The sequence below is a fragment of the Arachis hypogaea genome, chromosome 8, assembly GCF_003086295.3.
Source record: "Arachis hypogaea cultivar Tifrunner chromosome 8, arahy.Tifrunner.gnm2.J5K5, whole genome shotgun sequence".
NCBI classification, from domain to species: Eukaryota; Viridiplantae; Streptophyta; class Magnoliopsida; order Fabales; family Fabaceae; genus Arachis; species Arachis hypogaea.
Window position 1 is genome coordinate 17,247,158 of NC_092043.1, and position 25,291 is coordinate 17,272,448.

The 25,291-nt window shown below is 37.3% G+C and overlaps 1 protein-coding gene and 1 long non-coding RNA gene across 5 annotated transcripts; one reads left to right on the forward strand and one right to left on the reverse strand.

Moving 5' to 3' along the window:
- The first annotated feature begins 7,391 nt into the window (after positions 1–7,391).
- On the forward strand, positions 7,392–17,990 carry LOC112706390 (endo-1,4-beta-xylanase 1). Of its 4 annotated transcripts, none has more exons than XM_025757682.3 (7): positions 7,392–7,776; positions 14,499–14,866; positions 14,964–15,129; positions 15,321–15,673; positions 15,783–15,960; positions 16,061–16,600; positions 16,802–17,990. In XM_025757682.3, the coding sequence occupies exons 1-7, from the start codon at positions 7,663–7,665 to the stop codon at positions 17,918–17,920; spliced, it is 2,838 nt and encodes a 945-aa protein (XP_025613467.1). In that variant the 5' UTR covers positions 7,392–7,662; the 3' UTR covers positions 17,921–17,990. The 4 variants fall into 4 exon arrangements, with proteins under 4 accessions (XP_025613467.1, XP_025613469.1, XP_025613470.1 ...); XM_025757684.3 differs by lacking the exon at positions 7,392–7,776 and adding an exon at positions 12,869–13,969; XM_025757685.3 differs by lacking the exon at positions 7,392–7,776 and adding an exon at positions 12,977–13,078.
- Positions 16,415–16,783, reverse strand: LOC140174810 (uncharacterized). Its single transcript, XR_011864615.1, has 2 exons — positions 16,646–16,783; positions 16,415–16,550 (listed from the first exon to the last, which is right to left on the reverse strand). It is a non-coding gene; the product is annotated as an uncharacterized lncRNA (long non-coding RNA).
- Positions 17,991–25,291: the final 7,301 nt, after the last annotated feature.

Consider the following 25,291-nt stretch of genomic DNA (forward strand, 5'->3'; position numbering starts at 1 on the left):
TCTCCTATTTAAGAATATTTGGGTGTGCGATATATGTTCCTATTGCACCACCTAATCGCACCAAAATGGGACCCCAAAGAAAATTGGGGATATATGTTGGATATGATTCTCCCTCTATAGTGAGGTATCTTGAAATACAAACTGGAGATGTATTTAAAGTCCAGTTTGCGGATTGTCATTTTGATGAATCAAAATTTTCAACATTAGGGGGAGAGAATAAGCTTCCTGAAAAGGAACTTAACTGGAATGCATCATCGTTGATGCATTTAGATCCTCGATCAGGACAATGTGAACTAGAAGTTCAAAAGATTATACATTTGCAAAGAATAGCAAATGAATTGCTTGATGCATTTTTTGATACAAAGAGGATAACCAAATCTTATATACCAGCGGAAAATGCTCCAATTCGAATTGATGTCCCAGTTGGACAAATTGCCACCGAAGCAAATACACACCAGAAGCGTGGCAGGCCTGTCGGTTCCAAAGATAAAAATCCTCGTAAGAGAAAAGAGGTAAATATTATTCCTGTTGAAAAAGACATAGTAAAGACACCTGCAGTTGTCCAAAATTCTGATATAATGCCAGAAGACGTTCAGGTACCTGAAAATTGTGAAAATAACGAGATCTCGATAAATTATGTCTTTACAGGAGAGAACTGAGACCGAAATAAGACAATTGTCAATGAAATATTTGCATATAATGTGGCATTGAATATCATGCATGAAAATAAGGATCTTGAGCCAAGATCAGTCGAAGAATGTCGACTAAGGAATGATTGGCCAAAATGGAAAGAAGCCATGAAGGCTGAGTTAGACTCACTTGCAAAACGTGAAGTTTTTGGGCCTGTAGTCTGTACACCAGAAGATGTAAAACCTGTTGGATACCGGTGGGTATTTGTGAGAAAACGAAATGAGAAGAATAAAGTTGTGCGCTACAAAGCCCGACTTGTGGCACAAGGTTTTTCACAAAGGCCTGATATAGATTATGAAGAAACGTATTCCCCTGTAGTGGATGCAATAACATTGCGTTATTTGGTCAGTTTATCTGCATATCATAAATTGCATATGCATTTAATGGATGTGGTAACAGCCTATTTATACGGCTCATTAGATCGGGATATCTATATGAAAGTCCCTGAAGGACTAAAGATATCTAAACCATCCAATGAATATTCGCAAGGGTTATACTCAGTCAAATTGCAAAGATCTTTATATGGTCTAAAGCAATCTGGACGAATGTGGTATAATCGTCTTACTGAGTATCTGGCCAAAAACGGTTTCAAGAATGATGATATATGCCCGTGTGTTTTCAAAAAGAAAACTGCTTCTGGATTCATTATAATTGCTGTGTACGTTGATGATTTAAATATCATTGGGACTCCTGAAAAGATTCCAACAATTATAAAAACTCTAAAAGAAGAGTTTGAGATGAAAGATCTTGGAAAGACTAAGTTTTGTCTCGGCCTGCAGATCGAGCATATAAAAAGTGGGATCTTTATTCATCAAATAACATACACAGAAAAGATCTTGAAAAGATTTTATATGGATAAGTCACATCCATTAAGTACCCTAATGATCGTAAGATCTTTGGATGTGGAAAATGATCAATTCCGTTCTAAAGAAGAGAATGAAGATATCCTTGGTCTTGAAGTACCATATCTTAATGCCATTGGAGCGCTAATGTATCTTGCTAATAATACGCGACCTGATATATCATTTGCTGTGAATTTACTAGCAAGATATAGTTCCTCTCCAACCAGAAGACATTGGAGTGGAATCAAACAAATCTTTCGATATCTTCATGGGACGGTTGATATAGGATTGTTTTATCCCTATGGATCCAAGTCACAATTAGTTGGCTATGCAGATGCTGGATACTTGTCTGATCCACATAAAGGGAGATCTCAAATAGGATACCTGTTTACATATGGTGAAACAGCTATATCATGGAGGTCCACGAAACAGACGATTGCTGCAACATCCTCTAATCATGCCGAAATACTGGCGATTCATGAAGCTAGTCGTGAGTGTTTTTGGCTGAGGAGTCTGATTCAATATATCCTGTCATCATGTGGACTGATTGATCATAAGATAGCTCTAACTGTCCTGTTTGAAGATAATGCAGCATGTATTGCTCAACTTAAAGACGGATACATCAAAGGTGATAGAACTAAGCATATTTCTCCCAAATTCTTCTTCACCCATGATCTTCAAAATCAATGGACAATTGATGTCCAACAAATTCGTTCAAGTGACAATTTGGCAGATTTATTCACAAAGTCACTCCCAAAATCCTCCTTTGAAAGATTAGTACATGAGATTGGGATGTGCCGATTTCGAGACATTAAATGATGTCGGCAAGAGGGGGAGACTGTACTCTTTTTTCCTTGGTCAGGTTTTTTTCCCATTGGTCTTGACAAGGTTTTTAATGAGGCAGTTCCTATCACAAAGGATATTGTACTCTTTTTTCTTCACTAAGGTTTTTTCCACAGGATTTTCCTTTAGTAAGGTTTTAATGAGGCAATAATCCTAAATGGTCATCCAAAGGGGAGTGTTGTGATAGGAATGGGACGTGGATGCCCCATTTCCTATATAAAGTTTACATTCTCAAAAGAGAATGAAATAAATGAAGGTTGACAATATCCCTTCCATAAGCTTATAAATAGGAGGTGAACCTCCGTTAATGTGACATAACAAGAAATACTATTCTCCCTTCTTTAGACACACAGCAATAATAAAACAAAAGCAAATGCAATTCTCTCTCTTTACTTTTATACTCATTTCTATCTTTATATATATACATATATATATATATATATATATATATATATTTATGCAATTCTCTCTCTCTTTACTTTTTATACTCATTTCTATCTTTATATATATATATACACATTACAACATATAATATTATTTTATATATATATATATATATAAATCATTATTAAACTAATTATTTTAATGTTAGAGTCTTCTATTTATACATCTTTATTTTATATTTAATATATCTTTTATTTATTTCGCAACAAATCCAAACTAGGGACGGATTTATATTTAAAGGTGTGGGGCCCACTCAATTGTCATAAATTTTCATGTAGCGTATAGCAAAAAAATTTATTTGCCCTTATTGAAATAACAAATTTGACCCCATTTAAATTTTTTTTTAGTCTACACTCCACAACCATATAAAAATAAAAGAAAATATTGGCTCTATTATGGTAGCATGCACCATGTTATAAAAAATATTATATTAATTATTTAATAAAAAATAACTAAATATATAATATTAAAAATAAAAAAACAAAATTAGTAATCTAAATTTAAATCTAAAAAGGTCTTTTTTTTTTCTCTTGTCTCTAATATTGTTTTTCTATTATTATTTTTTCTTTTAAAGTTAGATTCACTTTAACTTGTTACAACTATATCAATTGGCAAAACTTTTTCTATTTTGAATTTTATAAAGAGTTGACTTTCGTAATTATGAAAAATGAACTTTTAAATGATTATTTAGTGTCATATATAAAAAAATATTTGATTGTATTGATAATAAAAAGATTATTCAATTTTTTAAAAATATAAAATCTAAAGAATGAAATTTTAAATTATTATTATTTTAATTTATTTGTTAGATAATTCAAAGACTAATAATATTTTACAAAATTATAGTACAGTTACAAAATTATTATCATGTAATGTATATTTTGCCTCCACTATTAAAATTTTATAGATCCGTTATTGGCCTAAACCCATAACTTTCTGGGCTCATTCTTAAACGCTCCTTACTAAGTATGGAGTGCTGCACACCTTGTGAATTCATTAAATCTAAACTCTTCATTTGTTATATTTTATTTGAATGGTCTGGATTTAAAAAGGTAACCTGTTAATCAGGTTAATTATTTTTTACAAGTTTTAGAATTTTTTTTATAAATTTCAGATATTGGGCTGAAATTCAAAATAAAAAAATAGTATATAAATATTAAAAATAATATATTTGTAAAAAAAATTATTGGACTTTAGAATTAAAATAAATAATACATAAAAAAATAAATTAAAAATTTATGTACTAAATCTAAAATAAATTTAAATAATATTAAAATTTAAATAAATTTTATTTTGTGTGAAATAAAATTATAATATTGAATATAAACACAATGATAAAAAATTGTGTTATATATATTTTATGTATATAATATTAAAATTTAAATAAATTTTGTTTTATGTGAAATAAAATTATAATATTAAATATAAACACAATGATAAAATTTTTTGTGTTATATATATATATATATATATATATATATATATAATTTTATTTTGTGAGAAACAAAATTAAAACATTAAATATGAATAGAATAATAAAAGATTTTGTATTATATTAATTTAATTAAAAAAATCATATATATAACATAAAAAGCAAACAAACATATAATAATTTTATTTTGTGCGAAACAAAAATTCATATAATTTTTTATTAACAATTTTTTTATTGAAATATGTCATTTTACTATATTTATAATATATTATTTGGGATAATTATATTATTTTAGTTAATATATATTATTTAAAAAATATTTAAAATTTATTATTTTGTATTAAGAATATTATTAAAAATATATTGTTAGTTTTTCTTAAAATAATACTTTCTTTTATTTGGTTCAAATACTATGAGAATAAAATTTTTTTACGTAACTGTGTCTACTCAATAAATATTATATTCATTTATTTCTATATAGTATGTAAAATAAATAATTAATGTTTAAAAAAGTTAATAAAAAAAAGAAGTATTCTTTTTTTTTACCAACTTTTAGGTGAATATAGAGACTATGTTATTTGAATTATAACTCGTTGACAAAGAAAGAAATACTCTTAATTATATTTAAATAGAATAATTATTTATTAGGCTCATTCTTATACAAATAAAAATTTTTCTTAGTTTTATATCTGTAATATTTTATACCAATTAGTTTTAAAATTTAATTATTTTTTGAATAAATTAATAAAAAATAATACAAATAATTGTTTAAATAAATTATATTTTAATTTTTCATTCTATTACGTACAAGTTGAGGATAATTTGAAATAAAAGATAATAGACTTATTATAACTGTCATGTATTTTGTGCTTTAACTGCGTCATCATTTGAGAATCATGGCGCCTTCATGGAGACCGGTTCTTCTACCGAATCAGTTTGGAGTTAGCCAACTAGCAGCAGCGACAGACAGCGTCTTCCTTTTCTATGGCAGCAATTTTTTCGGCTTTGAAGGTCCATTTATGGTAGAGGTGAAATTGAGTGGGTTCAAGAGCGTCAAAATCTATGGCTAGACAGAACAATAGTAAAAACACATGCTAGTAAACAAAACAGTGAAAATACTTGAAGACATCACATCAACAATAACAGAATAATGGAGGAATTCTATTAAATTTTTCTGAGTATTTTTTTGGTGTAAAGATAGTCCTCTGTTAAACGAGCGAATTAGTTTTTTTTGTCAGTGTCAGTTTGTTTGTTCATCCCATAACAAAAAAAAATAATAACAATAATAAATAAATTTAATTTACCTGATCACTTTTGATAATAGGTTAACTTTTAAAGAGTGCTGCACTCCCTACTTTACCCGGAGTGCACTAGCTTTCGCCAACTTTCTGCTATTGATTTCTGTTCAAATATGTTAGTGGAGCACGAAATTTGTTTGGATTAGGAATATGAAGCAACTTGATTGTTGGAACAATTAGTTTGCTGACGGAAAATCTTTGAAATTTTCTCTCTCTACACTTAACCTTTGAAGTTCTCGTTGGCGTCATTTAGCCAGTCAAACTTGGCTACCATGAGAGGTGGCTTTGTGAGGGAGGAGCAGCCCGACCCCATGGACCTAGGAAAGAAAGAAGAATAGAAGGAGAACTGCTACGCCCAAATAGCAAAAAAGTAAGAAAGTCCTCTAGAGAACAAAAATTCACAAGGGAGGAAGCTTTAGCCCAAAGGATGGAAGAATGGATAGAAGGTGAAACTGTACAAGAAAATGCAGTAGAGGTGATTATAGAAGAGGCTAACAAAAGTGGCAAAGAAGATGAAATAGGATGGACCTCCAAGAACTAGTCATTTGCCCAAGTGGTAAAGACAAAAAAGTCAAAAAAGAATTAGAGCCAACATGCAAATGCCACTAAATTTATGGAAAAGAATAGCGAGGATGATCAGGAAGAGGAAGTGCATGAAGTCTTCGTAGAAAAAATTGCTGAAGGGCTTTTCAATTTGGTCATCAGAGATGATGTTAAAGCTGAGCTAAAAAAAAGATTGATGGGACTCTTTGATAGTTAAGCTGTTAGGCAGAAAGATCTGTCTACTTGCTTTAAAAAGGAGATTGGAGGTAATGTGAACTAAAATGGAAAGCATTGATGTGATAGACATAGGAAATGATTTCTTCCTTGTTCGTTTCATAATTTTAAATATCTCGATTTCACACTTATGGAAGTCCCCTGGAAGATTTTGGATCATTACCTAGCCATTCAGCTATGAAAACCTGATTTTCAATCCTTATAGAAACCATTGCATCTTGGATCAGACCACCAGGCCTTGCAATTGAATACTACAATAGTATGATATTGAAAAAATTGGTAACATTGTTGAGAGAACCCTTAAGGTTGACACAAATACATTTCAAATCTCCAATGGTAAATTCGTAAGGATTTGCATTGAAGTGGACTTGTAGAAACCGCTTGTATCTAAATACCTCATTAATGGGGTACTTCATACTGTGGAATTTGAAATGATACATCAAGTATACTTTGCTTGTGGTAGAGTTGGGCATAAAAAGAATGATTGTCCACAATTAAAGAAAGCTGTAGTGAACCAAGGAAGTATGGTGGAAAATGAGAGAACGGAAGAGCCATTAAGGGAGGAAAATGCTGCTAACGGTGAAAAGAACGTGCTGGAGAAGGAGAATGGTAAAAGATTAATTGTGGAAACATAGTTGTACAACGTACAACACGTGACAAAAAGAATAATAAAACTGGCAAAGGTACAAGTAGTCGGGCGTCCGAAAAAGGGAAAGAGCAGAGGATCGTGGAGACAACAACATTTTCTCTAGGTTTGCTGCGCTATAAAATGATGAGGTTAATTTCTATTCAAATTATTGAAAAAGTACAAAGGTGATAAAAAGCAAGTAATCAAAGCTAGGCCACAAGGGGATAAATTTAAAGCCCAAAAAAGAGAAAAGACAAATGACACAAAAGGTAAACAAACATAGAGCCTTTCCTACAGAACCCAAAGCCAAAATCAGTCCACTAATAATAAAAAAATGTGCCAAACAAACCTAGCCTTAACCCATCTAGGTTTGTCACCACTAAAGTCCAAGAAGGAAACAAAACTTTTACAAGCAACCAGCAACAATAGCCTGACCCACAATAGCAACAGAAGTAACAATCTATCTCACCTTTCCATAACCATCGCACACCCAAACCCTTCCAATATCGATAACACCCTGAACCAGAACATGCAAATTTATCCCCAATCTCATCATTTCAAAGAGAATTAGACTGCAATGAAAAATGATACCCCTTCACAGATGTTACAGGTGGTGGAATCAGTCTTGGACGAAATGAATTTGGACAAACCGCCTAATTTAGCCCCCCAAGTTTTGAATCCTTGGAATCAAAGGTTCTGATATAGCTTATGGACAAATTTGAAAAAGAAAATAGAGGCAATGAAGCCATGATTCTGGGAAACCGCAACGAGATAGGGGATGAGATGCAGTCCAGTGATGGGACTTGCCCCTCTCTTGGTCAGGTACTCTGATGAGCTTTGAATGTGTGGTATTCTGCTATTTTTTATTTTGTTTTAATCTCCTATCTATATGAAGATTCTTTCCTGGAATATCAGAAAGTTGCGAATAAGTTTACAATTCACACACTCAAAGAGATTGTTAGCTAGCATAGGCCCGGCATTACTGTGTTAGTTGAAACCAAATGTAGTAGAGATACTGCCAATAGAGTTATCAAAGAAATGGGGTTCATGTATAACATTCTGAAAATGGCGATTGGCTTCGTGGGTGGAATATGGGTATTATGGAATAATGATGGCCTGAGATTGAGGGTTGATATTTCTCACCAACAGTTTATTCACCTAGAGGTTAAAGACTTGAAGAAAAGAGTGTGGTACTTGACAGCAATATATGCCAACCCTCATCCCCAATAGAGGCACATCTTATAGGAAGCTTTGAAAGATATAGCTAGAGATGTAAGGAAGGAATGGATGTTGATTGGTGACTTCAATGATATCATAGAAGAGATAGAGAAAAAAGGAGGAGCGCCTATTGATAGCACAACTTGTAACTAGTTTAGAGGATAGATTGAGGAGTACTGTTTAATTGATCTGGGATTTATAGGCTCCAAGTTTACCTGGATTGATGGTATTAGAGAAGGCAGAGAAAAGACCTTTAAGAGACTAGACCGTGCCTTAGCAAATTCATCATGGAGGCTGACCTTTTCAGATGTGATTGTGAATGTTCTCCCAAGAGTGAATTCTGACCACCACCCCTTTTTAGTAGATCTTAAACCAAGGAGATTTGATAGAGATAAAAATCTATTTCGTTTTGAAGTGATGTGGCTAACTCACCCAGATTTTGCAGATTTCATACAACATTGTTGGAGAAATAATTATCAATTATGAGAGCACTAGAATCAATTAGAGGCAACCTTAAAACTTGGAACATTGAGGGGTTTGGGCATGTAATGAAGAAGAAAATAAGAATCCTCAACTGCCTTTAAGGAATTCAAAATGCGGTATCCTATAGCAATAACATGTTTCTCCAGGATTTGAAGAGTTGAAACATGAATTGGAGACTATCTTGAACCGTGAAAAAATTTTTTGTTACAAAAATCTCGATAACAGTGGATTGTAGAGGGGGAATAGAAATACGAGGTACTATCATACAAAAATTATTATTATAAGAAGGAAAAATAGAATTATCAAGTTGAGAAGGCAAGATGGCAGCTTGTGTGAGAATAGTAAAGAGTTGATGGAATTTATCTGGAACTTCTACAAGGACCTGTATAAAGAAAATGATGTGAATAGGGCGCCCCTAAACACCAATTGTAAATTTTACATAATAAAAGAACATGTTAACACTAGTATATATTAAGTGCTCCTGGCTTTGATGTCATTAAAACTTCCCCTTTCAACATAGGCTCTATGAAAGCTCCAGGTGAAGACGATTTTTCAGCCTTGTTTTTTAAGAAAAAGTGGTAGACTTTGGGGCACTCCTTTGTGCACTTTATCATTTTCCTATCGAATAACCCAAGTGAAATTGCAAGTATAAATTAGACTCTCTTGGCACTGATACCTAAGAATAATCAACTAGAATTTATAAATCAATTTCGACAAATATCTTTGTGCAATGTGGTATATAAAATCCTTACAAAGATTCTGGTGAAAAAGCTAAAATCCCTTCCAAATGATAAAATTTCTCCTTGTTAGTTAAACTTTGCTCTTGGTCGTATTATATATGATAACATAATCATCGCAAAGGAAATGATACATGATATGAGAAAGATGAAAGGAAAAAAGAAATTCACAGCCATCAAAATTGATTTTAAAAAAGCATATGATAGATTAAGTTAGATTTTTACTAAGATGGCTTTTAGAAGAAATGGGTGTAAGTAAGAAGATCGTGGTGATTATAATGAACTGTGTCACATCTGTCTCTTGCAAAGTCCTTTAGAACAGGTGTATAACATATGCATTTATCCTTACCTGCAACATTAGACAAGGTGACCCTTTGTCTCCGTATCTTTTTCTCATTGCTATGGAAAAACTATCTCACATGATTGAAGATAGAACTATCAAAGGGGCTTGGAAACCAATGCGAGCTAGAAGGGATGACTTATTGCTTTTTGCCGAAGCTTTATGGCAGCAAATGAAAATGCTTTTAAGCACTCTGAGCGTGTTTAGTAAAGCATTGGGATTACAGATAAATGTGGCTAAAACATTTATACTCTACTCTAAAACTGTTACAACAGCAGAGAGAAGTGCAATAAATAGTGTGTACACTTCAAGGAAGTCCCTTGTTTGGGACGCTATTTGGGGGCTATGATCTCGAACTCGAAAAAAAATAAAGGACAGTTTCAAGATGATTATAGAGAGATTTAAAGAGAAGCTTAAGGGAAGGAAAGTAAGATGTTTGTCTATGGTAGAGAAAATCACTTTAGTCTAATTAGTCATCAACCCTTGTCTCAACTTTGATATGGCTCATACTAGGAGAAACTCCAACAAAGTTTTATGTGGGGAAAGAAGAATAACAACAGAAAATTGCACGCTGTTAGCTAGGAAAGAATGTGCAAACCAAAAGTTCAGGAGAGCTTAGGGATTTGTAAGCTCAATCTTATTAATAAAGTTTTTCTTATGAAAACTTTGTGAAAAACTTTGACAGAGCCAAATTCTTTGTGGGTCAATATGGTATACGCTAAGTATGGTAGAGGACAAGACTTAATGTCTAATATTATCTCTCACCTCTCGAATTCTCCCTTCTAGAAATAACTAGTTAAAGTATGGAAAAGTATAAGAGAACATATTGGCTATAATATTGGTGATGGCCGCAAAACAAATTTTTGGAGTGAATGGTGGGTTAAGGGTGAAGACAAGCTTATTTTAAAGATTACAACTGAGCTCGGAGAAGATATGATGGATGCTAAAGTTCGCGACTTTGTCCTTCAAAATGGTGAGTGGAATATGAACCTTTTGAGGCAATTCCTCCCTAATGACTCTATAAATAAAATAAGAGCTTTGTTGCCACCCAATGATAAAATGGGAATTCTTTTGAAAAGGAACAAGCAATGCTAACTTTATTGTGGCAAGTGCTTACTTTATGATTACAAAGGAGAAAGGATAGGAATATATGGCATGGAAAATTATCTAACAATGGAAAGGTCCATAGTGCATAAAATGCTTTATGTGAATGATCCTTCACAAGAGACTATTGACTGCAAGTTGAAGAGCAAAGCTGTTTGGAAGCTATCCGATCTGCTACCTCTATGACAGATAGCAAGAAACGCTCCTCCTAAGATATTGCACATCGGCGACTAAAATCTGGGTACGTATGGTGTATCCCCAAAACTTATATTTTTTTCTTGGAACTTCCTTTGATCTATGGATTAGATGGAACCTGACTTTGAAAATTGGCACCTCAAAAGAGAGAACATAATTATCGTATTTCATAATAACTTGCTGGAAAATGTGGAACTGGAGAAAAAGAAATATTTTTTCTGCTCCATATAAAAGACCAATCTATGCTATGGACTCCGATCCATAATTCCATTTGTCCAAAGCATCCATGAGGCCTTTAAAAAGCATACCCTACTGTAGAATTTTAGAAGAAGAGTTGAATGCCACATAAAATGGAGACCTCCTCTTTCAGGATGGATAAAAATCAATTCGAATAGAACTTCTGTGAGTAACCCTGGCATAGTAGGGTATAGTGAATTAATAAGATATGACCAGAGACACTGAATAGCAGGATATATGTTTGATTTTGGGACTGTACAACATTTAAAGTAGAGCTGTGGGGAGTGGTTAAGTGTTGGAGATTGCATAGGACCTAGAACTTAAAAGAATTGAGCTTGAAGTAGACTCCAAAACTATATATACTCTCCTAAATAAATAGAATATCTCAATACATCCAAATACTTTAGTAAGAAGAATCAGTCAACTCAAGCAGTGAAATTGGAGGCTATCTTTTGTGCATAATTACAAAAAAAAAAAAAAATCATACAACAGATTTTCTTGCTAGGAGGAGTCTTAGCTTAAGTGAGGATTTTCAGTTTGTTGATAACCCTATTCAGGAATTTTGTGAAATCATTGATGATGATGCTAAAGGGGTCTTATTACCCTATGTAATTTCAACTTGTAATCTCTAGGCTTTGCCCTGTTTGTTAATTAAAAAAAATAGTTTACTGGCGAAAAAGATACTTGCATGAGTCTCTATGCTCAAGTCAAAAGAATTTTTGAGACAAAAAATAAGAGTATTAAAGACTTGTTTGAGTAAGCTTTTTTTAAAAAACAAAGAAAATTTTTTCAAGTTATCTTTTATTAAAAGATCTTTTAGAAAAGTAAAAGTAATTTTATATTTAGATATCTCATATAAAAAGATCTTTTGATCTATTAATTATGTTTGAGAACAACAATATAAAAATACTTTTTTATTATTTATTATATGAAAAATATTTTTTGTTTAGAAAAAAAGATGGAAATGGTATCTTTTTAAATTTTTTTATTTTTTTAGTATTTTTATTTTTGCTATAAGAAATTTCATTTTCCTAACTAATATTAATATTTTTTATTTTTTTTGTTTTTTTTTTGTTGTCCACGGTATCCCCCAACCCAACAAGTCAAGAACTAAGCCGTCGCGGATTTGAGCTCTATTTAAGGGTCTGCCGCTGGCTAATGAATTGCTGCATGCACAAGACTGGATTCGAACCCTTAACACTTGTTTAAGCGGACGAGTGAGCTAAATACTGACCAACCCAAGTTGGTTATATTTTTTAGTTTGTTATATCTCATTCCTGGGCTCATGATCTTATGCGAATGTGAAATAATGTTTTTTTTTAAACAAAATAACCTACATACAGGCCCAAGTAATAATAACAGACAATAGGGAAGGCCCAATGAGTTGCGACTCCACGGAAGAAGATTTGGTCGGCCCAGTCCATCCATTTAAGGCCGAAAGTCAACGGACAGAAATAAAGGTAAAACTTAAAAAGTCAAGAAGTGGAAAGAGAGAACGAAATCCAAGTGTTCTAGTCCCTTGGACCGGGTCGTTGGCCTGGTCCAAGGCCACGTCCAAAAAAAAAAAACAAAGAACGAAATCCAAGTGAGGGTAGGAGTTGAGTTGAGGTTCAGTTTTGACTTTTGAGTGTCGGCAACGGAAAGAATCAACAGAATTTGTGTGGATCTCTCCTTAATAATAATCAAACCATGGAGTCTCGTATTTTTCATTCTCGTTACGTTCATGTCTTTAACTGCACTCCATTAATAATACCCACCGGAGCTTTTGTTTTAGATCAGAGACAGACAAGTATTATGGAATATATATGTGGTAACATTAATTGACACCCACTTCTATTTTCTGCACTGACTCCCTCATATCCTTTTATTTTTCTATTTAATTAATTATTATTTTATTATGTTCCTTAACTAGCAACATTATTAATTGTTGTTGTCCTCCTCTCCTTAATCATGCCACCCTTGATCTCTTCTCTTTTTTGTTTCACCCTCCTAATAGGTATATAATCGCGTGTTGTAACATGAATGTAATTTCAGCTAAGTTGATCCAATTAGTCATCATTACCCATAAACTCATAATAAATATACGATATTTATGGATCAAAAAGCAATATCCACCTAACTATGAAAAACCTTGTAATCCAAGTCTCATACACATACATGGAATTAAAGGTAATGTTATTATTATAAAATTAAGGAACAAACCTATTATATTCTTTCTCAACCCTACGAACCTTAGGCTTCCAGTCCAATTCAAGCATAGCTTATCTGCAAGACAAAGCAAATGGGAACTAAAAGCAAAACAAAATTCACAAAGACATCAATTCCTACTCCACCTTTTCTCCATTGTTGGTAGTATTATTTGAAAGGGTCTTGATAATAATAATAATAATATTCAGTTGTGAAATTCAGATGATCATGTGGTTTAGACAATAAACAAAGCACAACTGGGAAGAAGACGCTAACAGCTTTCACACATTTTTTTAGACTAGTTTGGAATTGGATTCCCCACGTTTTTGAACTTTCATTTTTTCTATTGGTTTAGTTTGTTGGCCCCACAATTTTCCGTAGCTTTCATACTCAAATTTGGTGAGCCAATGAGTACATATATTGAGAGACTGTAGGCCTACTGCTTCACAAGAACAGCACAGCCTCAAATTGTTCTGAAAGATTTGCTGATTACAATTGTTGAATTGGCTTACACGTATGGAGACTTTAAAGAAGATTTTTGCTTGTTCTGTTGAATTTCTCTTTTCTTATAAGAAATGCTAGGAGGTCAATACTTTTAGCAGGAAAAAAAAAAAATAGCAGTTGTCTAGTGTTAGCTTAAATACAAGAAAAAATATTAGCCGCATACCATTTCTCTTTTCTTATTACTTAATTGCTAGCACATAAGTTGTAATAACTGCGGTAGATGCTTGCAAGTTAATAGGGACCATTGCAGCAATTAAGAATTTAAGATGGCAGTATATGGTAGATGACATATTATATTATAGTATAAGTAGCATATGGTACATGAGACATTATTTTAATGCTGGTGATGTTTTACTCATCTAAAGGACAAAACATTCAAGTGTTTTGTATTAATTTTCTTCTACAAAAATTAGATGATCATGGAAATAGTTGGTGTAGAGATTGAGATTCTAAACATAAGATATGATTATTGTTTCACATAAAACCTCTGAAAAGTATGCATGTTCCCAACTATTTTCTGATATTGTTTTCTTTGGCAGATCATGGAGGGAAAACACTCTGTTCCAAGTATGACCAAGCCTACTAATATCATACAAAATCATGACTTCTCTGAAGGGCTAAGCTTTTGGCATCCGAATGGCTGTGACGGCTATGTTGCTTCAACTGAACCAGGTCCTCAAGGAGGAGTGACAATGACATTAGGTGCTAAATATGCTGTTATCACAAACAGAAAGGAATGGTGGCAAGGTCTTGAGCAAGATATCACTGGAAAAATCTCTGTCGCTTCCACTTATGCTGTTTCGGCCAATGTTGGAGTAGCTGCACTTTCTGAGGGATCTGCTGATGTTCTAGCTACCCTGAAACTAGAGTATCATGGTTCTGATGCAAGCTACCTGTTCCTTGGGAGGTACATAATAATTTTTATAATCTCATTGTATTCTCTTCCTTGTTCTATAAGATACATTTACCAAAATGCTTACAAAATTGACCATTATTTTCTACAGAACTTCTTGTACAAATGGTAGCTGGGAAAATCTGAAAGGGACATTTTCATTGTCAACTATGCCTGATCGAGTTACATTTTATTTGGAAGGACCTGCTCCTGGAGTTGACCTTCTTATACAATCAGTAGAGATTACCTGCTCTAGTTCAAGTGATATTGAGGATCATGTAATTATCCATTTCTGAATACTGTTACATCTTTGCAAAAATTATAAATCTTGGTGAAAATTCTAATATATTTAACAAACTTGAAGCACATACATACTGAAATGAAATAGTTACCACATCTTCCATTGCAAGTAATCTCTTTTAAACTCACTAACTTGTGATGAATTGTCCTCTTTTGTTTTATAATAAAGGCAAAAACAACAGGAACTTTGTCAACTGAAGATGATAACATCATAATAAACCCACAATTTGATGATGGCCAGAATAACTGGTCTGGAAGAGGCTGCAAGATCGCAATACACGACTCACTGGGAAATGGAAAAGTCCTTCCCAAGGTTGGAAAATTCTTTGCAGCTGCAACAGAACGCACCCAAAGCTGGAATGGAATTCAGCAGGACATTACCGGACGGGTGCAGCGCAAGCTCGCCTATGAACTCTCTGCTTTGGTTCGGATATTTGGAGGCAATGTGACTTCTTCTGATGTCCGCGCAACTTTATGGGTTCAGAATCCGGATTCTCGAGAGCAGTATATAGGAATTGCCAAGTTAGTAGCATTTTATGATTGTGTACTTTCAGAAAACAAGATTACTTGATCTTAAAACTACCTCAAAATTTATTTTAATTGCTGAACAAAGAGCATGTTTTACCAAAAGTGTGCAGGCAACAAATCAAGATTGGGTTCAATTGCAGGGAAAGTTCCTCATAAATAATTCCCCATCAAAAGTGGTTGTTTATTTAGAAGGTCCCCCAGCAGGCATTGACATTCTTGTCAATACTATTGTTATAAAACATGCTCCCAAGACACCTCCATCAACGCCACCAGATTTTGAGGTTCAAAATATTTCCAGTCAAACACATTAATTTACATTAGCATTATGGATGGTTTTGTGTATATGTTTCAAGAACTTAAAGAGTGGCCTTGTGTTTGCAGGATGCTCCTTTTGGGATTAATATAATTGAGAATAGTAATCTGGCTAATGGCACCAATGGATGGTTTCCCCTTGGTAATTGTACTCTGAGTGTTGGAACCGGTTCGCCACGTGTGCTTCCACCAATGGCAAGAGACTCTCTTGGACCTCACGAATCATTGAGCGGCCGCTATGTCCTTGTAACGAACCGCACCCAAACATGGATGGGGCCTGCGCAGATGATCACTGAGAAATTGAAGCTGTTCTTAACATACCAAGTGTCTGCTTGGGTGAGGATTGGTTCAACAGGATCAGTTGGTCCTCAGAATGTGAATGTTGCCCTTAGTGTTGACGATCAGTGGGTGAATGGCGGACAGGTTGAGGTTGCTGATGACAGATGGCATGAAATTGGTGGATCATTTAGAATTGAGAAGCAACCATCAAAGGTTATGGTTTATATTCAAGGTCCTGCTTCTGGTGTTGATTTGATGATTGCTGGACTTCAAATCTTCCCTGTTGATAGACAAGCAAGGTTTAGATATTTAAGGAGGCAGACAGACAAGGTAACATTCCAGATTCCATGCTTATTCTGTATTATTCTAACATACCTATCTTCATTAGAATTGAATTGGAAAGTTCTAAATATCTCTTATCTCTTGCACTTGAATTGAACTCGGTAGGATGTAATGCCTTATCTTTATTTGTTATGTCATGATTTGCATTGTAAGAATCCTTTTTTCTCTTTCTCATTTGTTGCTCTCCAGGTTCGAAAGCGCGATGTAATCTTGAAATTCTCTGGGCTGGAGGACATAAGTGGTCTAGGAACTTTGGTTAAAGTGAGGCAAATACAGAACGATTTTCCAATTGGAACATGCATCAACAGAACAAACATTGACAATGAAGACTTTGTTGACTTCTTTGTGAAGCATTTTAACTGGGCTGTGTTTGGGAATGAGTTGAAGTGGTATTGGACAGAACCACAACAGGGGAATATCAACTACAAAGATGCTGATGAAATGTTAGACTTATGCCTCAAGAACAAGATAGAAACCCGCAGCCACTGCATCTTCTGGGAAGTAGAAGGCACAGTTCAGCAGTGGATCAAATCACTGAACAAAGACGATTTGATGAAAGCGGTCCAAAATCGGTTAAGCAGCCTCTTGAATCGGTACAAGGGGAAGTTCAGGCACTATGATGTTAACAATGAAATGCTGCATGGTTCATTTTATCAAGACAGGCTTGGTAGAGACATAAGAGCAAACATGTTCAAGACAGCACACCAATTAGACCCATCTGCTACTCTCTTTGTGAATGATTATCACATTGAAGATGGAAACGACACAAGATCAACACCAGAGAAATACATTCAACAGATTCTTGATTTGCAACATCAAGGTGCACCAGTTGGTGGAATTGGAATTCAAGGACACATAGATAGTCCTGTGGGGCCTATTGTTTGTTCTGCACTTGATAAATTAGGGACTCTTGGTTTACCAATATGGTTCACTGAGCTTGATGTTTCTTCAAGAAATGAGTATGTTAGAGCTGATGATTTGGAAGTTATGATGAGGGAAGCCATGGCACACCCTTCAGTAGATGGCATAATGCTGTGGGGATTCTGGGAATTGTTTATGAGCAGGGAGAATTCACACTTGGTGAATGCAGAAGGTGATGTTAATGAAGCTGGAAAAAGGTTACTTTGTCTTAAACAAGAGTGGTTGTCTCATAGCCATGGCTGTGTTGATGATCAAGGACTATTCAGCTTCAGAGGCTTCAGTGGAACATACAATGTTGAAGTTGTAACCTTATCTAAGATTGTTTCAAAGACATTTGTTGTTGGTAAAGGTGACTCTCCTTTGGAGGTAGAGGTATCCTTTGACTAGTATTGTGCTGCTTTTATTTGTGAATTCCATTAATTTCTTTTAAATAAAATATAATTTTATTACCAAATAACTCACTACTCTCAATGATATATGTATATGCTATGTATGTGAGTGTTGCCCTTTTCGAAAAGATATGAAATAAGAACTAGAGTCTTGGACATTGGCTACAACAACAAGTCTCACTCGATGGGTCAGTTACATGGATCAAAAAATGTCATTAAACTTTATTATATATCATATTTATGGAGAGATCATTTACATGTAGATCTCATTTAACTATTTTATGGATAGTCTTTTTTTGCATTTCACCCTTTATTCAATTTCTATTTCATCCATCTTTTTGACTGGTATTCTGTCAGTTTTCTTCTCACATGTCCAAATCACTTGAGACGCGATTTTACCATCTTTTCCATAATAATATTATTCATACCCTGACCCAACGCCAAGACCCAGGTCCAAACGACAGGCCCAACCCACAAGGTTGAGCCTCACAGTACACCGACCTTCCCCTGAAAAGTCGGTTCTCACCACGACTTGGTCTAAGGAAGTCGGAAACAAGGATTAGCTGGCAGATGATAACTGCCCCTAAAATCTCTCTACCCATTTCCAGGAGCCATATCGCAACTTTCCTAAGATAAAGGGACGGTTATCCACCTGAGAAAGTGGAACTACTCCAACGGTGGTTATTGGTTCACCACTATAAATACACTGACACCCCTCAGGTATCTCTAAGTCCCAATACTCTCTAGACCTGCTCACACCCTTGCTGACTTAGGCATCGGAGTGTCTTTGCAGGTACCACCCCCCGTTCACTCACGCTCACAAGTCGGACGGAGGCCCCAAAGGTGCGAACCCATTCGAAGGCTTCCCTCCTCAGACGATTGGGCCAACCTAACGAATCCATCCCATTAATCTCCGGTTACCCTTCGTAACATTGGCACAGTTGCCGGGGACCCGAGAGATCATCCAGTAATGGTGGACAACTCACCAGAGGATGGTCATACAGCGTCCGATTCCGAACAAGAAAATCTAGATACCGAAAACAACGATGCGGACTTGACCTTTCACCAAGGAACCAATGACCAGCATAGAGAAGGCACCTCTGGGCTTAAAAACCCAAAGGTAAACTCCTCAGAAGGACGAGAATCCGGAAAGGAAGGGCCACCCCATGCAACCGAGCTAATGGGATTGGTCCACGGTCACCAAGGTCGTTTGGAACAACTGGAACAGGAATTAGAACAACAACGAGAGGCAGAGCGAAACCTCAGGAAAGAGATAGAGCGACAAAAAGAGTTGGAAGAAAAACTCTTGAAGCTCAAATCTTCCCTTAGAAGTCGGAACTCCCGTGGCGACCGAGAAGAGTCGCCCCTGGAAGGAGAGGATCCGTTCAGTGAGGACATAATGAGGGCAAAAGTTCCAAGAAACTTCAAAAGCCCTGATATGAACTCTATGACGGAACCACAGATCCAAAGCATCATTTAAGCAATTTCAAAAGTCGAATGTATCTGGTTGATGCTTCTGATGCGACTCGCTGCAAAGCTTTCCCGACCACCCTGTCGAAAGCAGTGATGAAGTGGTTCGATAGCCTCCCCCAAGGTCGGTTACCAGCTTTGAGGACCTCTCGAGAAAGTTCTTAATGAGGTTCTCCATCCAGAAGGATAAAATAAAGCACGCACCGAGTCTCCTAGGAGTTAAATAGGAGGTCGGAGAACCTCTACAGGACTACATGGAAAGGTTCAACAAAGCGTGCTTGGAAATTCAAGACCTGCCCACAGAGGCAGTTATTATAGGGCTGGTCAATGGACTCAGAGAAGGCCCTTTCTCGCAGTCCATATCGAAAAGGCACCCCACCTCTTTGAGCGATGTACAAGAGAGAGCAGAAAAGTACATCAACATGGAGAAAAATACCAGATTACGGGAGCCAAGCTGGCGACAGGGGCCCCCTCACTCAGCAAAAGAGAAAGAAAGGGAGCCCAAGAAAAAAAGAGGAGGTCGGTCCAGATAAGCCGAGGATATATCACTCATATACTCCTCTAAAAGTTTCCATAGTAGACGTATACAGAGAAATCTGTAATACTGAAAAATTACCGCCCCCTAGACCCATCAAAAATAAAAAGGGAGGAAGCCGCGGCGACTACTGCGAGTACCACAAGATGTATGGCCACTCAACAAATGATTGCTACGACCTTAAAAATATGATAGAAAGGTTGGCCAGGGAAGGCTGACTTGATAGATATCTCGTGGAAAGGTCGGACAATCATGGAAAAAGAAAGCGAGATGATAAGGACAGAAGAGACCCACCATCACAAACCCCCGAGAGACATATACATATGATCTCTGGAGGATTCGCAGGAGGAGGACTCACTAAGTCATCTCGCAAACGACACCTAAAGCGAGTGTATCAAGTCGGGAACGAATCCCCCGATCTCCCAACCATCTCATTCACCAAAGAGGATGGACAAGGGATCGTGCCCGGACATGACGACCCGGTGATGATAACCATGATCTTGGCGAATGCCAACCTCCACAGGACCTTGGTGGACCAAGAGAGTTCGGCTAATATACTCTTTAAGCCCGCATTCGACAAGTTAGGGTTGGATGAAAGGGAGCTAAAAGCTTACCCGGACACCTTGTATGGGCTAGGAGATATGCCAATTTGGCCATTGGGATACATCCCCCTCCACACGACCTTCGGAAAGGGAAAAAATTCTAAAACTCTGAGCATCGACTTTATCATCATCGATGTCGGATCGGCGTATAATGCCTTGATCGGCAGGACTACGCTAAATTGGCTCGGAGCGATGGTGTCAACCCCTCACCTTTGCATGAAATTTCCAACACCTAAGGATATAGCGACAATACGGGGAGACCAGAAGTTGGCAAGAAAATGCTACAACGAAAGCTTGAACCTCCAAGGAATGAGCAAGGAAGTTCACACCATAGAGCTAAGGGGAATAAAAGCTAAAGAAGAACTGCGACCACAGCCGGGGGGAAGAACCGAAGAGGTAATTGCGACCTCTTTGCTTGGAAAGCTTCCGACATGCCAGGGATAGACCCTCAGCTCATGTCCCACAAGCTTTTAGTACACCCCGGATCACGACCCGTACAGCAGCGCAGGCACAAACTCGGGACAGAACGAGCTCAGGTGGTGGAGGAGCAAGTACAAGCCCTCTTGGAGGCCGACTTCATCTGAGAGGTCAAGTATCCGACATGGCTAGCAAATGTAGTGCTAGTCAAAAAGTAAAACGGCAAGTGGAGGATGTGCATCGACTACACCAACCTGAACAAAACATGCCCCAAAGGCCCATATCCACTTCCCAGTATTGACACCCTAGTAGATGCAAGCTCAGGGTATCAATACTTGTCGTTCATGGATGCTTACTTGGGATACAACCAAATTCCGATGTATAAGTCGGAGGAGGAAAAAACTTCATTCATCACACCTAGAGCAAACTACTGCTATGTGGTAATGCCTTTTGGATTGAAAAATGCTGGGGCCACATATCAAAGGTTGATGAATAAAGTGTTCGCTCCCCACCTCGGGAACTTAATGGAAGTCTACGTAGATGATATGCTGGTGAAAACCAAGGAGAAAACCGACCTCTTGACAGATCTCTCACAAATTTTCAACAACGTAAGGTTACATGGGATGAGACTAAATCCCACAAAATGTACCTTCGCGATGGAGGCGAGAAAGTTTCTAGGGTTCATGCTAACATAAAGGGGGATCAAAGCAAACCCCGATAAGTGCAAAGCTATTCTTTAAATGAAAAGCCCGACTTGTCTAAGGGAGGTCCAACAATTGAACGGTCGGCTCGCCGCCTTTTCCAAATTCCTGGCGGGGTCGGCACTAAGATCCCTTCCACTATTCTCTCTACTAAGAAAAGGATGCCAGTTCGAATGGACTTCAGAATGCGAAGAAGCATTCTAGGAGTTCAAAAGGTTCTTGAGCCAGCCTCTGATTCTGACCCGACCCATAGTCGGGGAAGAACTCGTCCTGTATCTGTCAGTAGCAGACAGAGCTGTAGCATCAGCTCTAATACGGGAAGATGAGGTCGGGCAGCATCTTGTGTACTTCACCAGCAAAGTTTTACAAGGCCCAGAACTAAAGTATCAAAACCTTGAAAAGTTTGCATACTCCTTAGTAGTAGCCTCCCGCCGATTACGACCGTTTTTCCAAGTGCACATGATAAAAGTCTGAACAAACCATCCCATGAAGCAGATCCTCCAAAAGACGGACATTGCGGGCAGAATGGTTCAGTGGGCAATAGAGCTCTCCGAATTCGACCTGAAATACGAAGCCCGGACGGCAATAAAAGCTCAATGCCTCACCGACTTTCTAGCAGAATACGCCAGAGATCAAGAGGAAAAATCCACTGCATGGGAGTTATATGTAGATGGGTCCTCCAACAAGGTTGGAAGCGGTGCAGGCATAATACTGGTCAGCGAAAGGGGAACGCAAATAGAAGTCTCCCTCAAGTTCGAGTTCCCAGCTTCAAATAATCAGGCAGAATATGAAGCCTTGATTGCAGGGCTAAAGCTGGCAGAAGAAGTTGGTGCAACCAAAGTAATGATATTCAGCGACTCTCAAGTGGTGACCTCCCAAATAAATGGAGAGTATCAGGCCAAGGATCCTAACATGAAAAAGGTACTTGAACAAAACCTTGGAGCACCTTAGGCGCTTTAAGGAGACCGAGGTAAAGCATATAACTCAGGACCTCAACAGCAGGGCAGACGCCCTCTCCAAGCTCGTAAGTACCAAACCAGGAGGGAACAACAGAAGCCTGATCCAAGAAACTCTCCCTGAACCCTCTGTGGCCAAAACGGAGGCTGTTCAAGATATCTTTGAGGTCGCCGGATTAGATCTCGGATGGATGAAGCCCTTAGTCGAATACCTAAAATTCGACATACTTCCCAAAGAGGAAAAAAAGCCAAAAAGATCCGGAGGGAAGCACAAAGCTACATGCTGGTGAAAAATATCCTCTATAAAAGGGGGATATCAACACCACTACTAGAGTGCGTCCCGACCTCAAAGACAACCGAGGTGCTAGAGGAGGTACACAATGGAATCTGCGGGAACCATCTTGGAGCAAGGTTGTTAGCCATAAAGGTAATCCGAGCTGGGTTCTACTGGCCGACCTTACAAAAATATTCCACAGAATTTGTGAAAAAGTGCCAACCATGCCAAATGCATGCAAACTTCCATGTAGCCCCTCCCGAGGAGCTCATTAGTATAACTTCCCCATGGCCTTTTGCAAAATAGGGATTGGACTTGCTAGGACCATTCCCCCAAGCGCCGGGGCAAGTAAAGTATCTAATAGTGGGAGTGGATTATTTCACAAAGTGGATAGAAGCAGAATCATTGGCCACCATCACCGCTCAGAGAAGTTGAAAGTTTCTCTACAAGAACATTATCACCAGGTATCGGGTACCTCACTCCATCACTACCGATAATGGCACTCAGTTCACTGACTCAACCTTCAAAAACCTGGTAGCCAGCATGAAAATCAAACATCAGTTTACATCGGTGGAACATCCACAAGCAAATGGACAAGCCGAGACAGCAAACAAGGTCATACTGGCAGGGTTGAAGAAAAGATTGCAGGATGCAAAGGGAGCCTAGACTGAGGAACTCCAACAAGTACTTTGGGTTTATCGGACCACACCTCAATCTGTCACAGGAGAAACACCCTTCCGACTTGCTTATGGCATAGAAGCCATGATACCGAGCAAAGCCCAAGGGTGAGCTTCTACGACGAGGTTGGAAACATACAGGGACACAAAGAAGAGCTTGAGCTACTCCCCGAAGTCCGAGAACGAGCCCACATTAGAGAAGCAGCATTGAAACAAAGGATGACGAACAGATACAACAAAAAAGTCATTCGAAGGAGCTTCGCCCCAGATGACTTGATCTTAATCAGAAATGACATTGGAGTCAATAAATCTAGATAGGGAAAGCTCGCTGCTAATTGGAAGGGACCATACAAGATTAGGGAGGTCTTAGGAAAAGGTTATTACAAGGTGACCGACTTAAACGACACCGAGCTACCTAGGTCGTGGCATGCTTGTAATATGAAAAGGTACTACAGTTAAAAGCGAACTCTACTCCCTGATGTACTCTTTTCCCAACTTCGTGGTTTTTTCCCAAGAGAAAGGGTTTTTTCGAAGGAGAGTTTTTTAACGAGGCATCATAGTAGAGACTAAGGGGTCATAGACAGCCAGACACCCTTAGTAGCAGTAAAAGTACCTTCGCAAATAAATAAAGATCTTTTACAATATCTCTTATAAATTCCTTCTCGCTTTCTTTCTTTCTACGAAACGCGCCGACTTAAGCTCGACAAAGCGTGAAAATCCCATGAACTGACCTAGATGGTCGTCAGGATAAAACGACGAGGTACAAGTCGGTGTAAAGAGGTTACAAAAGTTGATCATGATAAACTCAGAAATTATCTGACTAACAAGTCGGATAATGTCGAGAAACAAAGAAATGCATCACAAAAGTAACCTAAGTTATGAGAACTCAATGAATTAAAAATTGAGTATAAGGAATATCAAAAAGAGATCAGAAAAACCTATAGAAAGCACTAAGAAAAAGACTGTCCCAAGCCTTCAAGAAAAATTTGAGAAATAACTTAGAAGAAGGGACAGCTAGTCAAGAAAAAGGGTTTTCAAAACAAGGATCAAAAAGTTTTTTTTTTCGAAACCTAAAACAAAAAGGCATGCACACAACCAACAAAGATAACCTAAACCCTTGTCCAAAAAAGAGTATTTTTAAATATTTTGTTTACGGCCATAAAAGGCCAAGAAAATGTCAATAATATACCACCACAAAATAAAAATAAAATAGTTTAAAAAAAGGGGGACCCACAAGCCGGACCCCATATAGCCACAAATAATTTTCAGTTTGGAAGGACGTCACCATCAGAGCCAGGGAGAGTAGTCGGAGCACCACCAGAGTCAGGGAGAGAAATGTCCATAGGAGATGGAGTGGAAGTTTTAGGAGCCTTTGAAAAACTCGGGACATCTTCTGGTCGGGGAGGGGATTCTATTATACTCTGGCCCCGAGTTTTCAACTCGGACTCAGACACAGGTCGGGGAGGAGAAACAATAGCCCCGTCGATTACGACCTTATCAGGATCCAAAGGGGAGAGATCCAGGTCGGGAGCAATAACCCCGACCTGCTCCTTAAAGACCCTCCACGTCTCCTCGGATCCCTCAGCAATGGAGTCCTCCAGATCCGCATAAGCGTCCTGAGTTCTTACCAAATATTTTTTAACCTCCACAAGGTCCTGGAACAAGCTCGAATAGCTCTGCTCCGCCTTCTCCTGCAGACCCTCTGCCATAGAGCACCGGCCCATCAACTTCTCCTCC